At 34.6% G+C, this 13,853-nt stretch overlaps 2 protein-coding genes across 2 annotated transcripts; one reads left to right on the top strand and one right to left on the bottom strand.

The window, feature by feature from the left end:
• Positions 1-2,265: 2,265 nt before the first annotated feature.
• Positions 2,266-11,525, bottom strand: LOC123693859 (transcriptional protein SWT1). Its single transcript, XM_045639112.1, has 12 exons — positions 11,318-11,525; positions 11,090-11,234; positions 10,094-10,884; positions 9,663-9,792; positions 9,217-9,375; positions 8,754-8,857; positions 8,102-8,284; positions 6,708-6,894; positions 6,389-6,593; positions 5,647-5,784; positions 4,973-5,116; positions 2,266-2,539 (listed from the first exon to the last, which is right to left on the bottom strand). Exons 1-12 carry the CDS (start codon positions 11,444-11,446, stop codon positions 2,458-2,460), a joined length of 2,397 nt encoding a protein of 798 aa, XP_045495068.1. The 5' UTR covers positions 11,447-11,525; the 3' UTR covers positions 2,266-2,457.
• Positions 11,526-11,922: 397 nt separating this feature from the next.
• Positions 11,923-13,750, top strand: LOC123693618 (acylglycerol kinase, mitochondrial). Its single transcript, XM_045638802.1, has 3 exons — positions 11,923-12,166; positions 12,417-12,715; positions 12,903-13,750. The coding sequence occupies exons 1-3, from the start codon at positions 12,057-12,059 to the stop codon at positions 13,739-13,741; spliced, it is 1,248 nt and encodes a 415-aa protein (XP_045494758.1). The 5' UTR covers positions 11,923-12,056; the 3' UTR covers positions 13,742-13,750.
• Positions 13,751-13,853: the final 103 nt, after the last annotated feature.

Below are 13,853 nucleotides of genomic sequence, written 5' to 3'. Positions count from 1 at the left end.
TAATAATAAGATTTAAATATTAAATATTAAATATTAACTATTTTTAAACCTTTCGCAATAATTTGGAAACAATCAGTTTTAATAGTTTAATCATATATTTTGAAATATACAATTCACTTCATACATTCGTAATCGAATCAACCTTTATCAGCGTTCTTATTTTTATATACAGAGTAAATATTAAATTTTTATGATTAAAATAAACTTTCCCAGTTATTTGAACAAAAAAAATAACAAAAAAAAATCAACTGTGTAATTTTTAATAAGTAAAATGACAGGCAAATTTAATTTTACCCTGTATATAGTAACAGAAGTTTAACTTAAACCTAATATAACAAATTTAAACAAAGCTGTTTAACATATATACAAGATACATTACCTATCTAAAGAAATACATTTAAGTCAGTCTTGGAAGACGATTGAAATTCCTTTCACATTAAAAATAAAATACATACAAATATTTTTTTTTATGAATGATTTTACAATATTTATGAATTTTACTTTAGATCAGAAACAAATTATAATAGCACTACATTATTATTTTTATTCGTAAATGAAAAAAGAAAACTAACAAAAAACGAAACTACATATTTTAATTAAAAAAGATGTGTTATCATTTAAATTAATTTCCAAATGAGATGTGAGTTTATACAAAAAAAAATTGAACATGAAGTGATTTTCTTTAATTCCAATTAATTTCAGCATTCTATCTCTTTCGCTCTCAAGGTGTTAATCCTAAGTGAGAAAGAAACAAAAAGCAAAGTTTAAACAAAAAATACCTAAGTAAAGTGAAAGGAATTCCATTACAATGAGAATATATACAAGGCATTACGATTCCGCACTTTATACAAATTGCAGACTAGACTGTAATGTCACAGACAAAAGTGTTTTTATATATTTTATACAAAAAATTAACACCGAAAAAATCGTCTATAAAAGGTGTGAAAACAAGGAATGGAGAGAAGCATGTTAAAAATTAAAAGACGCGACAGAGGGAAAATAACTTATACTCGAAAAAAGGCGAAATTGCATAGCATTTTAAGACAGTCAGACAGGAGCAAGACACATTATGAGGAACAAACAAGGAAAGTGGACTAAAGATCTCCTGGAATAGTCCGCGAGGGAAGGAAAAAGGAATAGAGGGAGACAAAAAAATTGGATGGAAGGATTGTTTAAAGGAAATTGTAGGATTGACCTGGAGAATAGCACTTCAAAGGCAATCGTGGAAGAGTTTGAAGGAGGCGTTTGTCGAAAGGCAGGCAAGACACCCTGAAGAAATTTAGTTAAACTATAATTATTGTTATATGTAAATTTTTTTTGCTATAAAAGCTTTCTTTCATTCATTCATTCATTCAAGAGGGTTCGATTCCCGAGAAATAAAAGTGACTTCTAATAAGTAGGTTAAAGTATTGATTGTGCCAAAAAAGCGATTAATGAAACTTAAAATATATCTAATTAATTTTCCCTACATGCCACAAAACACACAGATATAAAATACTTAAACATAGAAAAGTAAAACTAACCAATGAAAGACTACTTTTTCTACTTACCATGCCGAGCGAAAAAAAAAACTTGAATTAAAAAATCCTTAATTCGATTTTTTTAGCACTACCCTACATACTTTAAAGTTTAAATATGTTATGACTGATGAGACAATAATTAGTTTATTAATTGAAGTGAAAAAAAAAACATAAATAAACATACAACAAATACGAATCATGCATACGAATTCACGCCTTCATAAAAAAAGATCTACGATGTAGATTTTAGATAATTGAATAAACAAACATACACATAAATATCTATTTACTATTGAGATACTTATCTATTCTATAATATATCTATGTTTAGACATTTTATCTAATATGGTTTAATATTTTAAAACATTCACGCAACACTAAATATATAATAATAAAATGCATTGGGGCAATAATGAGTCTAGAATACTATCTAAAAATACTTATTTCCTTTTTAAATGACTACACATAGAATCACATATAATAAAAATTTGAATTAAATTACCAATAATCTTAATAAATAATTTTAGATGCCTTTAAATATAGGATATAAAAGTGAATATTATGCAAAATCCCGATTCAAAGTTTATAATTAGTATTAAGTATTATTAAATAAATCATTTTATTTCACACAACACAACAACCTTAATAAAATAATTTCCGTTATTATAGATCCAATACTTTATGACAAATTTTTTTAAGTATACCTACTTAACTATTAAACACAAAATATCTTTACAATGTACAAACAATATTTATATTCAAAATTACCCCAAAGCATGTAAAAAATATACGAAATACAAGCGTAAGAAAATACATTATAATTAAAAAAAATACATTCCACTTACCATTACCAAGCACATTTTTTTCAACGAATTAAAAAATATTTATTATTTATAATATAAAAACACTTTTGTCTGCGACTGTACTTAGAACAAAACTAATTGGATAATCTATTGTTACATATAGCTAGCAGGTCACTCAGTTGTGAGAATTTACTCGACGCTTCTTGAAGCATGTTTCTGTAAAAATTAAAACGATTAAATATGTAAAAACATGATTGTTTATTTAAGTATGTAAAAGTATTTGTAAAAAAATCGTTGGATTTCCCATGTTTTTTTTTCGAAGTTTTTAAGTTTTTTCTCGATATTTTGTTTTTATAAGCTTATCTGTCAATTAAAATGCGTATGAAGAAGTAAACAAGAAATTATGCGTATAAAAATATTAAGAATCAAATAGGCTATCAACAACATTGCTTATTCATAATCTCAGTAATAAACATAAGTACCTACTTAAAATAATAATTAAATTTAATAATTAACATACAGTGGTGGTCACATAATTAAAGACACTAAGAGCATTTTATACTACCCAAGACACTTCTCTCAACATTTTTTTTTACACTACCATTGGAACTTGTTAAATAATTTTAAAATATTCAGGTATGTGTTGTCTAATGCTAAACTAAATTTTATCAACAGAACTTGTCGGTTTGTTAGATTTTAATCGGTTCATCCTTACTACTAGCAGTTTTAACCTAGCAAAGGTCTGGCCATATAATTAAAGACATTAGACTCGCTTATAAGAAATATAAAAAAAATATTATTTTAATGAGATTATTTTTACAACACAAAATACCTGACGTATTTACAAAACATTTGTACACTTTTCAATATTTGGTTGCATGTCCTTTGGCAGTAATGACGGTTTACATCTCTTGGGCATGGAAGCAACTGATTTTGTTCAAGTTGCATCACTAAATTGGTTCCATTCTTCGAAAATGTTTTGCAAAGTTAGTCGACGTTTGATGATCGCTTTGCCGCGACTTCTTTCCTTCTTGATTTCATAAGTTTTCGATCGGATTTGAATCCGGACTGTGAGGGGGCCAATCCAAAACAGTTACAGATTGGTTCCTTAACAAGCACTTCACTACTTTTGCTGTGTGCTTGGGATCATTATCGTGTTGAAAAGTCCAAACAACAGGTAAATTTTCCTCTGCATAGGGCAGCATGGATTGCTCTAAAATATACTTGTACTGGAATTTATCCATGTTGCCTTCTGTCTTTTTGACAGGTCCAACACCAAGTCCAGAAAAACAGCGCCACACTTTGATATTTCCACCCCCATGTATGACTACTTTTTAGAGTATCTTGGATCCATTTCCTTATTGAGATGGCGTCTTACATATTGTTTTCTGACAGAATTAATCATATTTATCTTAGTTTCATGCAGAAACAGCACATGTTTCCACTCTCGTTCAGTCCAGTGTTCGTATTTTGTAGCAAAGTGAAATCTTGCCTTCACATTTTGTTTTTTCAAAAGTGGTACTTTCCGAGATACTCTTCAGTGCAAGTTTTCCTCACACAGTCTCCGTCTAATTGTGCTTGCAGACCCCCCTTCAAGCCTGCTGCACCATACAACTCTGAACTGTATCAGTTCCGACCCTTTAAATGGATCTTTTTAGCCAACAACACCATTTTTTAATATTTCGGCCAAGTAGTTTCACTTGGTTTTGCTTTTCTGAGTACGTTTTCGGTCGTGTGGAACATCTTGACATATTTTATAGCATTCATAACCATATCCTTGAAACAGTTTAATTATCATGGAAGTTAGAAATATTTTTTTCTTGCGGAGGAGTCGCAACTCTTGTTTTTAACCATAGTAATTGATATTAAAACTATTAAACGTATGAATTTTAATTTTAAAAGTTACAAATAACCAAAAAAATTATAGTGTCAACGATTTATGAAATTACGCGCCAAAAGGAAGTAAAGCACAATGCTGTTTCTTTTTATTTATAAAAAATTGTAACTCATTTCTTGTTGTCTTTAATTAAGTGGCCAGCTACACGTACGTTAACAAAGTTTGTGTTACATTCCCACAGAGAGCAAGTGTCGAAACTAACAAGGAATATAACTATTTTTTGTCCCTCATTTTAAAGAACATATTGTCTTGTATCGTTTAATAAAAATAATACTAGATTAAATACCTTTTTCAGATAATTGTACTTCCTAATGTAAATCTTTTATGGTCAATTCGGGGGTGTCTTTAATTATGTGACCACCACTGTAAATGTAATTGAAAATTAGGCTCTAATATTGGGATGTATTGAATAGATTATGTTAATTAAACACACTTACTAACACCAAGGAACCTATTTTTGTACCCATAATTTAATGTATGCTAAATAGCTATTGGAAATATATCCAGTATATATTCAGCAGTCTTTCATTCCTCTCCCCACCCATTTTTGAAGTGTAACCAAGTTTTTTAGGCGCGTTGAAAGTACAATTTCAAGGTCGCGTCATGACTGTACCGCCACGTCATGGAGTAACGCGACCATTTTAGTATCTTTGAATCTTGCCAAAGAAGTTTCACTTCTGACACGTGTTCTCGTCACACACACTCTTTATTTTAAATTATTAGTAGGATAGTAAGATATCTCAAAATCTCACCTGCATTTAGTACAAAACACCCTTAGCTCCTGTTTTCCCACAGTTTTGTTCACTCCCGTAGACCCTAAAACCTCCCTGAACGCCCTTTCCAGGGTTATCAGGGCTTCTTCCATGCTGGGACTGTTCTCATCACTGCTTAGCACACTATATAGAAAAGACACACTAGAGTATAGAAAATTTATTAAATATTGATTAAAATTAACATAATTTTACTGTGCATCGCAAAATTTACATTTCCCTAAAGGTAAAAAATTGAAATTGCAATTTTAAAATTAACCTCGATTTTTTTTTTGTATTGAACAGGCAACGGAAATATATTATCTTTGATAATTTCAACTGTCTATCTATAAACAGACAGCCAAGTCTCAATAAATGATCCGTTTTTAGGTTTTCGGTACGAAAGCCTAAAAAATGTACACAATTATAAAAAATTACAAATCTATACTTCTGTACTAATATTATAAAGAGGAAAGGTTTGTAATTATGTATGTATGTATGTATGGTATTCACACATAAACTACTGGACCGATATCAAAAATTCTTTCACCATTAGAAAGCTGCATCTTCACTGAGCAACATAGGCTAGGTTTTATACAGGAAATCCCACGGGAACGGGAACTATGCGGGTTTTTCTTTGAAAACGCGGGCAAAGCCGCAGGCGGAAAGCTAGTTACCCATAAATAGCGTGTGCGATCGCGTCAATGTTGCCAGCGAAGAGACTCCATTTCGACGTGAGTGTTTGCAAACATTCCTCGCCTGGTATCTTGTCCTCTATGTTGTGGGTCACGCCCACCGATGTCGCCAGTTTAGCACTAGAATAATAAAATCAAAATAAAATTAATTATGTGTGAAGTGAAGTAAGTGAAGTCCCATGTCCCCTAGTGGGGTAAGGGGCAGATGCATTATTCATCTGTTTCACTGATCGATTTTCTTTAGGGACAAGTAGGTGATCAGCCTTCTGTGTCCTGCCAGACCTAGACATTTTTTTTCTGCGTCTCCACCGGGAATCGAACCCAGGACCCCTCGGTGTTACGCTCACGCGTCAACCACTGTACCAAGGAGGCGGTCAAATATTATTAGGCGGTATTATGTGTAAGTAATGATTATTAGTTTTTTTACTAAACTAAAAAAATAGTTTGCGATAAATGACGGAGGTCTTTTTTTACCGTATTTCTTTTTTTAGGTAGGAAAATATATTTTTTGATATACAATAATTCATTTGTCAGTTTTGTCCCGTCCCGAGTCAATGCTACAAGAACTCACCAATAATTCGAACACACCTATTACTCGAACGCGACTACAGCGTCAGTGTTGCTTTCCTCGCAACAGCCGTTCCACACATCCTTCTAACTGTTAAACAACCTTTTTACTTGTATTAACAAGTTACAACTACTACCGTGTACTACAAGAACTCACCAATAACTCGAACAAACAGTCCAAACGTCTTCAAACACATCAACAACAGCATCTGTGTTGTCCTCTTCGCAACTGTCGCGCAACAATCGCTCCACACATGTCTTGGCCAGTTGCATGTATTCGGGAATGATTTGGCAACGACGAGCTACGTCTATGCATAGTTCTTTGAAAGTTGTCACTTCTGATTGCGTGATAGTTTTTGGGTCTGAAAGAAAGAAAAATGTTTATTCGAGTATTTTATTGATTATTTATTAATTTTTGAAAGTCATACTTTTCGAACTTATTATTAAAACTTTATTTACACAATCATCACCATCACCTTTACTCTGCAGCGATATCAGGCTTCTCCTCAGGTCGGTGATGAGCTGCTCGATCCTCGGGAACACTTCGTTGAACACCGCTATCCAGTGCTTCAGGAGACACTGTAATACGTCGTCTAGCGTCCAGGGAGGAGCTTTGAATAGCACGTGCTGCCAGAGATTGTCGTATTTTGCACGCATTTCGTTCTGAAATTAAACAAGCGTATTGGATGTTTGATAAATTCGCAAAGTTTAAAGAGATGATTTTATTAGTTACAGTGGTTTAATTAAACAAAGAGATACTTTTATTTGTACTATTCGTAACTAAAATAGTTTCGGAAAGTGCAGTTTATGGGTTGATTTAAACTTTAATAATAATAATTAGCTATCTAAAATTACATTGAGATCCAGTGAAAGTTAGTATATGATGTCACGTGTGTCTCCTACGGCGTAGTTTTCGCTACGGAACAGTGCCCGCCACAGTACAGTGCCCACCTCCAATTTGTTGGCCAGCAGCGGCCAGGCGGCGGGATGCTACAGTACAGTGCCTGCCACAGTACAGTGCCGGTCACAGTACGCTGTACAGTGCCTGCCACAGTACAGTGCCTGCCACAGTACAGTGCCTGCCACAGTACAGTGCCCGCCACAGTACAGTGCCGGTCACAGTACAGTGCCTGCCACAGTACAGTGCCCGCCACAGTACAGTGCCGGTCACAGTACAGTGCCGGACACAGTACAGTGCCGGTCACAGTACAGTGCCGGTCACAGTACAGTGCCGGTCACAGTACAGTGCCCGCCACAGTACAGTGCCCGCCACAGTACAGTGCCTGCCACAGTACAGTGCCGGTCACAGTACAGTGCCGGCCACAGTACAGTGCCTGCCACAGTACAGTGCCCGCCACAGTACAGTGACGGTCACAGTACAGTGCCGGCCACAGTACAGTGCCGGTCACAGTACAGTGCCGGTCACAGTACAGTGCCCGCCACAGTACAGTGCCCGCCACAGTACAGTGCCTGCCACAGTACAGTGCCTGCCACAGTACAGTGCCTGCCACAGTACAGTGCCGGCCACAGTACAGTGCCGGCCACAGTACAGTGCCGGTCACAGTACAGTGCCCGCCACAGTACAGTGGCCGCTACAGTAGAGTGCCCGTCACAGTACAGTGCCGGCCACAGTTCAGTGCCGGCCGCGTGCAGCTCCGCGGCGGCGGGCTGCTACAGTAAAGTGCCCGCTACAGTACAGTGGCCGCTACAGTAGAGTGCCCGCCACAGTACAGTGCCCGCCACAGTACAGTGCCAGCCACAGTACAGTGCCAGCCGCGTGCAGCTCCGCGGCGGCGGGCTGCTACAGTATAGTGCCCGCTACAGTACAGTGGCCGCCACAGTACAGTGCGGGCCACAGTAGAGTGCCTACCTCCAGTATGTTGGCCAGCAGCGGGTACACGGCGTCGCGCACGCGCAGGAAGGCCGCGTGCAGCTCCGCGGCGGCGGGCTGCGGCTGCCGCTCGAGCAGCGCTACAATAGAGACCACGCCCATGTGCCGCACGCCGTTTATCTGCGCCTTGTTGCACAGGTTCTTGTCGTTTGTGACCAGCAGCTGCGATACACGATTTAATTAAGAAAATCAATAAAATAAAATATTCATAATTAAAGCATTGTTTATTGTTTCTAAATCTTTATACATTGAATACACATAGTAAACTAGTGACGTGTCATTTGACAATTATTGTGACGTGTATCATTTGGTGACTATGACATTTGACAATTATTTGGAAACTGAAACTGAAACATTTGGTAGCTGTGACGTGCAAAATTTGGTAATTGTGAAGATGTAACATTTCGTTACTATGACGTGTAATATTTGGTATCTTCTACAATTAACATTTGGTAGTCGTGACATGCAACATTTGGTAATTGTGACGTGTAACATTTCGTAATTGTGACGTGTAACATTTCGTTATTGTGACGTGTAACATTTCGTTATTGTGACGTGTAACATTTGTAACGGTGACGAGTAACATTTGGTAACCACATAGAACATGATTTTTGAAAATTTTATAACTCACCACATTTTTGCCGCGCTCAACTTGTTGCAGTGAACAATTTAATATCTCGTCGTCTGGAATTTCGCACGGATAGATGTGAGAATTCGCGTCACGCAGGGACTGTCCTATAACATATAAAATACGCCTTTAGACATTTAGTCTATTAATATTACTGTATTTTCGTGTCAAATATTTTGTATTAGTTTTAATAAAAATCTTTTGTAAAGTTACAAATATGATAGAGTACATAATATGTGTTTGTCTTTATGGCAAGCAGATAACAGCATATTTCAATTATTCCCTCAGCCCCCGGAATCACAGACACAATAGAAAATCTATTGTGTCGTGGTCTCATTGGGATCGGTGGTCAATGGGTTAATTGAAAATTTGCATTTACTTTGCTATAGTTTAATCAACATATCAATTTAAAAATACATAATCTATAAGACACAGTTATTTTTTTTTAATAAACATCAAAATGTACCTTTAATTCTGTTATTTTCCGGCAACGACTTATACAGATAGTCCATAGCAGCTTTTGCTCTTTTACAGACTGCTCCATTGCCATTATTGTTATCTTTGAGACGGTCCAGTTCATTAATGACCCTCCATGGCACTAGTAATGTTGGTTGTTCTTTATAACCTAGGAAATAATAATATAAATTACATATTGGTTGAAAAATGCATTTCATTTTGCACTGCATTTTTGTGTTAAGTAATAAGTGCTATTTTAAAATCAACTTTTTACTAGGTAAGTAAACTAGTAATTATACTGAGTATATAAAATTCAACAAGAAATTTATAAAACAGAATAATTTATATAGAATTATTCAAAATGAGACCTTTTTATTCATTCAATTTTGTCATGAATAAATAAGCTTTTGTACTTGCAAAAATACAGTGTTAGATAGATATAAAATTAACAAATACCTTTTAAATGTGAATTCAACACATCCTTTATAGTATCCAGTTCATGTATAAATATATTTGTGTCAACAACAAGAACCACATTGCTGTCATCTCTATTTGATTGTGATCTCATTGGTGTGTTTTCTTTAACCTGTAAAAATAATAATTTAATTAAAAAACAAAAAAACTAATATTATAAAGCTGAAGAGTTTGTTTGTTTGTTTAAATGTGCTAATCTCAAGAACTACTGCTCATAATTATTTTGGTGTTAGATAGCCCATTTATCGAGAAAGGTTATACATCATCATGCTAAGACCAACTGGAGCGGAGCAATGGAGGTAAAACCACACAGCACAGCGAGTGAAATATACACATATACACATTGTATATAATAAAGGAAATATGGCAAATGTTATAGTCTATGATTGATTTAAATTCATAATTATACATACCTCCCTAAAATCCTCAACGTCCATTGCCTCGGAATTACAACTTCTATCCGATCTGATCTGATCACTACTGTTAAAAAAAGAATCATTTGTCTTATTAAAAGAAGTGTCTGACTCTAAATCTGAACTCAAATTAGCTCTCAGGGCCTCCATCCTGTCTTTAGCTGACGTATATGTCTTTGTGTCTTTTGGCGTTGAAACTTTATACGCAAGCTTCGACTTAATAGCAGACACAAGTTTGCTAGCTTCAGAAAACTGTGGTGGAGTGGCTGGGTGTTTGGAAAATGGATATTCTGGTGTCTGACTGCATATCCCCTTCTCTATATCAGCAAATGTGTCCTTTTGTTTATCCTTGTTACAATACTCTTCGGGCAACTGCGCTTTCATTGAAGAAATAATTTTATTAGCTGCAAAGAACTGCGAGGGGGAGGGAATTGAATGTAGACTGTCATTGTTTGGCGATTGATTCAATTTGGAATCATTTGTGGGGCTCTTATCACACTTGGACTTAGATTCATTTGTACAAGCCTTCTTTTTGGATGGCGAGGGGCTTGTAACTTCTTCATTTTCAGCTTCCTTTGATAACCTAGCTCTGAGATGGGAAAGCCTTGTGTTAGCTATATTCTTTTTGAGTTTCTTTGAAGAATCTGTGCTTTTGGTGGGAGTACTCTTTGAATAATTGGAATTATCATGACATTTTTGTGGTGATTGTTTCTCGCTTGTAGCTGTGTGTGGCTTTTCAATGGGAATTTCTTTTTTAGGAAAAATTGATTCTCTTCTTTGTTCTTTTGGTTCTAAAAATAAAGTATTAAGTTAATAAAAATAGTTATTATATCATGAACATGAAAAGGAAGACGTGCAAAAAAATTTTCATGTGTTGATATCATTTTGACACATAACAATCAATAAACAAAATGAATTATAGTAAGCAAAGCAATAAGCAATGTTTATAGAATAAGGAATTATAAAAGTGAAGACACTTAAATACTGTATTTTTACCCGGATATTTTCGCTTTATGGAATTATCTGCATCTCCATCACTTTTCCTTTTGCAACATTTTTTACTGGCTTGTTCTTTCTTTTTTCTTTCTGCGAGTTTATGTTTCTCCTTTTTAGTCATTTTCTTATCGGGGCTGCTCGAGGACTGCAATATTAAGCATTTATCAAATAATATTCCGTAAACAGGATATAATATTATGATTGAGTGTTACAAAACAACAATCTCACCTGAGGTTGCGTCCATGAAGATTTACCCGTTTTTTTATTAAAGTAATACTTTCTGCCTGGATTAGATTTAGAGGAACATAGAACCCAACCTTCAGGAAGTTTATCATTATTCGACTTTTTAGAGCTCATTGCTCACAAAAGTGAAATTTTAAAGAACTTGGAAATTTTCAGCTTGCGAATTGTTTCTGTTAAAAATTATTTTGTCAATTTCAGACAATTTGTTTTTTGACAAATGGCCTATTAGAATTGCTACCCTCAATAATGTGTTATTTTTTTATATCTTCTTACGTACCTAGGTACTCATCTGTGGTACTCATCAATCAATAACGTATACGTAATCTAAAATATTTATATTATATAGGTACCTAAAAATTTATATTTAAAATGTATTTCTTAGGTGTAGAAATTAAAAAATAAATAAAAGTAACCCACGAAGTAAAACTAAAATCTTTTGTCTGTCGTTTCATGTACAGCTTTATTTTCAGTGTATTTATCCTCTGTTCTGTGCATATATTTATGTTCTGTGGTATTTAGTCAGCTGGGTACTGTCCATCACGCTCTGTCAAGCTCGCTGTCAAGTCACAAGTGACAGAAAACAGAAAATAAATTCTCATTTAATTTTCTCAATTTCTCATATAATTCTTGTTTTATGTGAGGATGGTTGAAATTATAGGAGCTTAAACTAGAACAAATAAAACTTACCTTCATATAATAACTACATTGGTCCCAATAAGTCACAATGGAGAAATTTTTAAAAGCAGCTAAGACAATACGAAACAATTGGAAGAAATCTGTATTCGGTGCAATAGTTCTTTATTATGGAGGAGCAACTGCAAAAGAACGATACGAGTAAGCAGTTGAAATAATTTATAAATAAGACAAGTTCGAAGTCATATTCTTACTGAGTTTTGATGTCGGCGAATTGCTTTGCAATAACCTCAACATTGCAAATGCTCAAACTTTTTTGCATCACCTTCCATCATATCTTTCGAGCTCCAGTCTTAAGCTGAATAAAATTTACTTATAAAATGTTAACACTGTAGATCACAGTGCTGCGTTATTATGTTTTAACACTAATATATTATAATAATCTTTACAGAATAAACATATTGATGCGAGCAGCATGCAAAGAAGCTGTAAAATATGGTAATGCCATGATAGAATATGACAGAAACCCAACACTTATTACAGTAGTACTCAATCCTGTAGCTAATAAACGAAAGGCGAAAAAGGATTTCGAAAAATACTGTGAACCAATACTGCATTTGGCTGGTCTTCAAGTAGATGTTGTACAAACAACCTCTGAGGGTAGTGCTAAGGAAATAGTTGAAAATTTAAAAGGTACAGAAGCTATTATTGTTGCCGGTGGAGATGGTACACTATCTGAAACGATAACAGGTTTGTTATTTTACTTTATTTACGTTTCTGGTGCAATTAAAATCAGAATTAAATTATTACAATTTTTTTTCTAAATTACTTTTTTTACCTATTAGAAATAGATCTGTTACACTACATTTAAAATGCAAATGTAATTATTGCGTTATCATAAATAACCTATTACAAAATAATTTATATTTTATTACAGGTTTACTAAGAAGAAATGACAATGCAAACCAGTTTCCACTGGGAATCTTACCATTGGGCAAAACAAACAGCCTTGCAAATTATCTGTTCCCTGGAGGTAACGGTGTGGAAAAAGTCAGACAGTTAATAACTGCCTGTATGGCGATTGTCAAAGGAAATACTATGTGGCAGGATGCAATGAAGATAGAGCCTATAGCACAAGATGAGGAAGCACCTAGCCGACCCATTTACGCCATGACATCAATAGACTGGGGAGCATTTAGAGACACAGAAGCCAGAAGCGATAAATACTGGGTCTACGGACCATTCCGTGAATACATGTCGTACATTTTTAACGGTTACAAAGATTCTTTAACATGGACGTGCAAAGGAGTCGTAAAATATACCCCACCATGTGCAGGTTGCAGTAATTGTATGTACAAGAAACAGGAAATTAAACGAAAATGGTCCTTTTTTGTGCCTAGTACACAAGCCGCACCTGAAACAGATAGAACTAAACTTGTTAATCCGGAATGTTCTATGGTTAACGAACTGTGTTTCAAAACAACGGAATTACAAATTCAGCCTAAGGCTGAGAGTATCCTACCAGCTTTAACGGTAGGATTGGGTAGGAACCAATATTCTTATACCGAATTTGTGTCAGAAGGTTGGAGGCGGATAAAAGGCGAATCTAAAATTAACGAAGTTATAGAAGCAAGGACAATTGAGTTGTGGCCTGAAAGTCCTAAAACAGAAGAAGTTTTTGAAATAGATAAAGAAGAGTTTGATGTGAAACCTATGAAAGTGACTATATTACCAAAAATTGTTAAACTGTTCTATGAACCTAAATTACAATATTAAAAAAATATATATTTTTCGTTTCACTTTATTTAATTAAATATGTCGAAATAGTATGTCTGTTTGTCTGTTACATTTTAATGCTTAAAACTGCTAAGTGAATTTGAATTTAATA

Source organism: Colias croceus, chromosome 8 (genome assembly GCF_905220415.1).
Source record: "Colias croceus chromosome 8, ilColCroc2.1".
Classification (NCBI taxonomy): Eukaryota; Metazoa; Arthropoda; class Insecta; order Lepidoptera; family Pieridae; genus Colias; species Colias croceus.
This window is presented reverse-complemented; position numbering and strand designations above follow the sequence as displayed.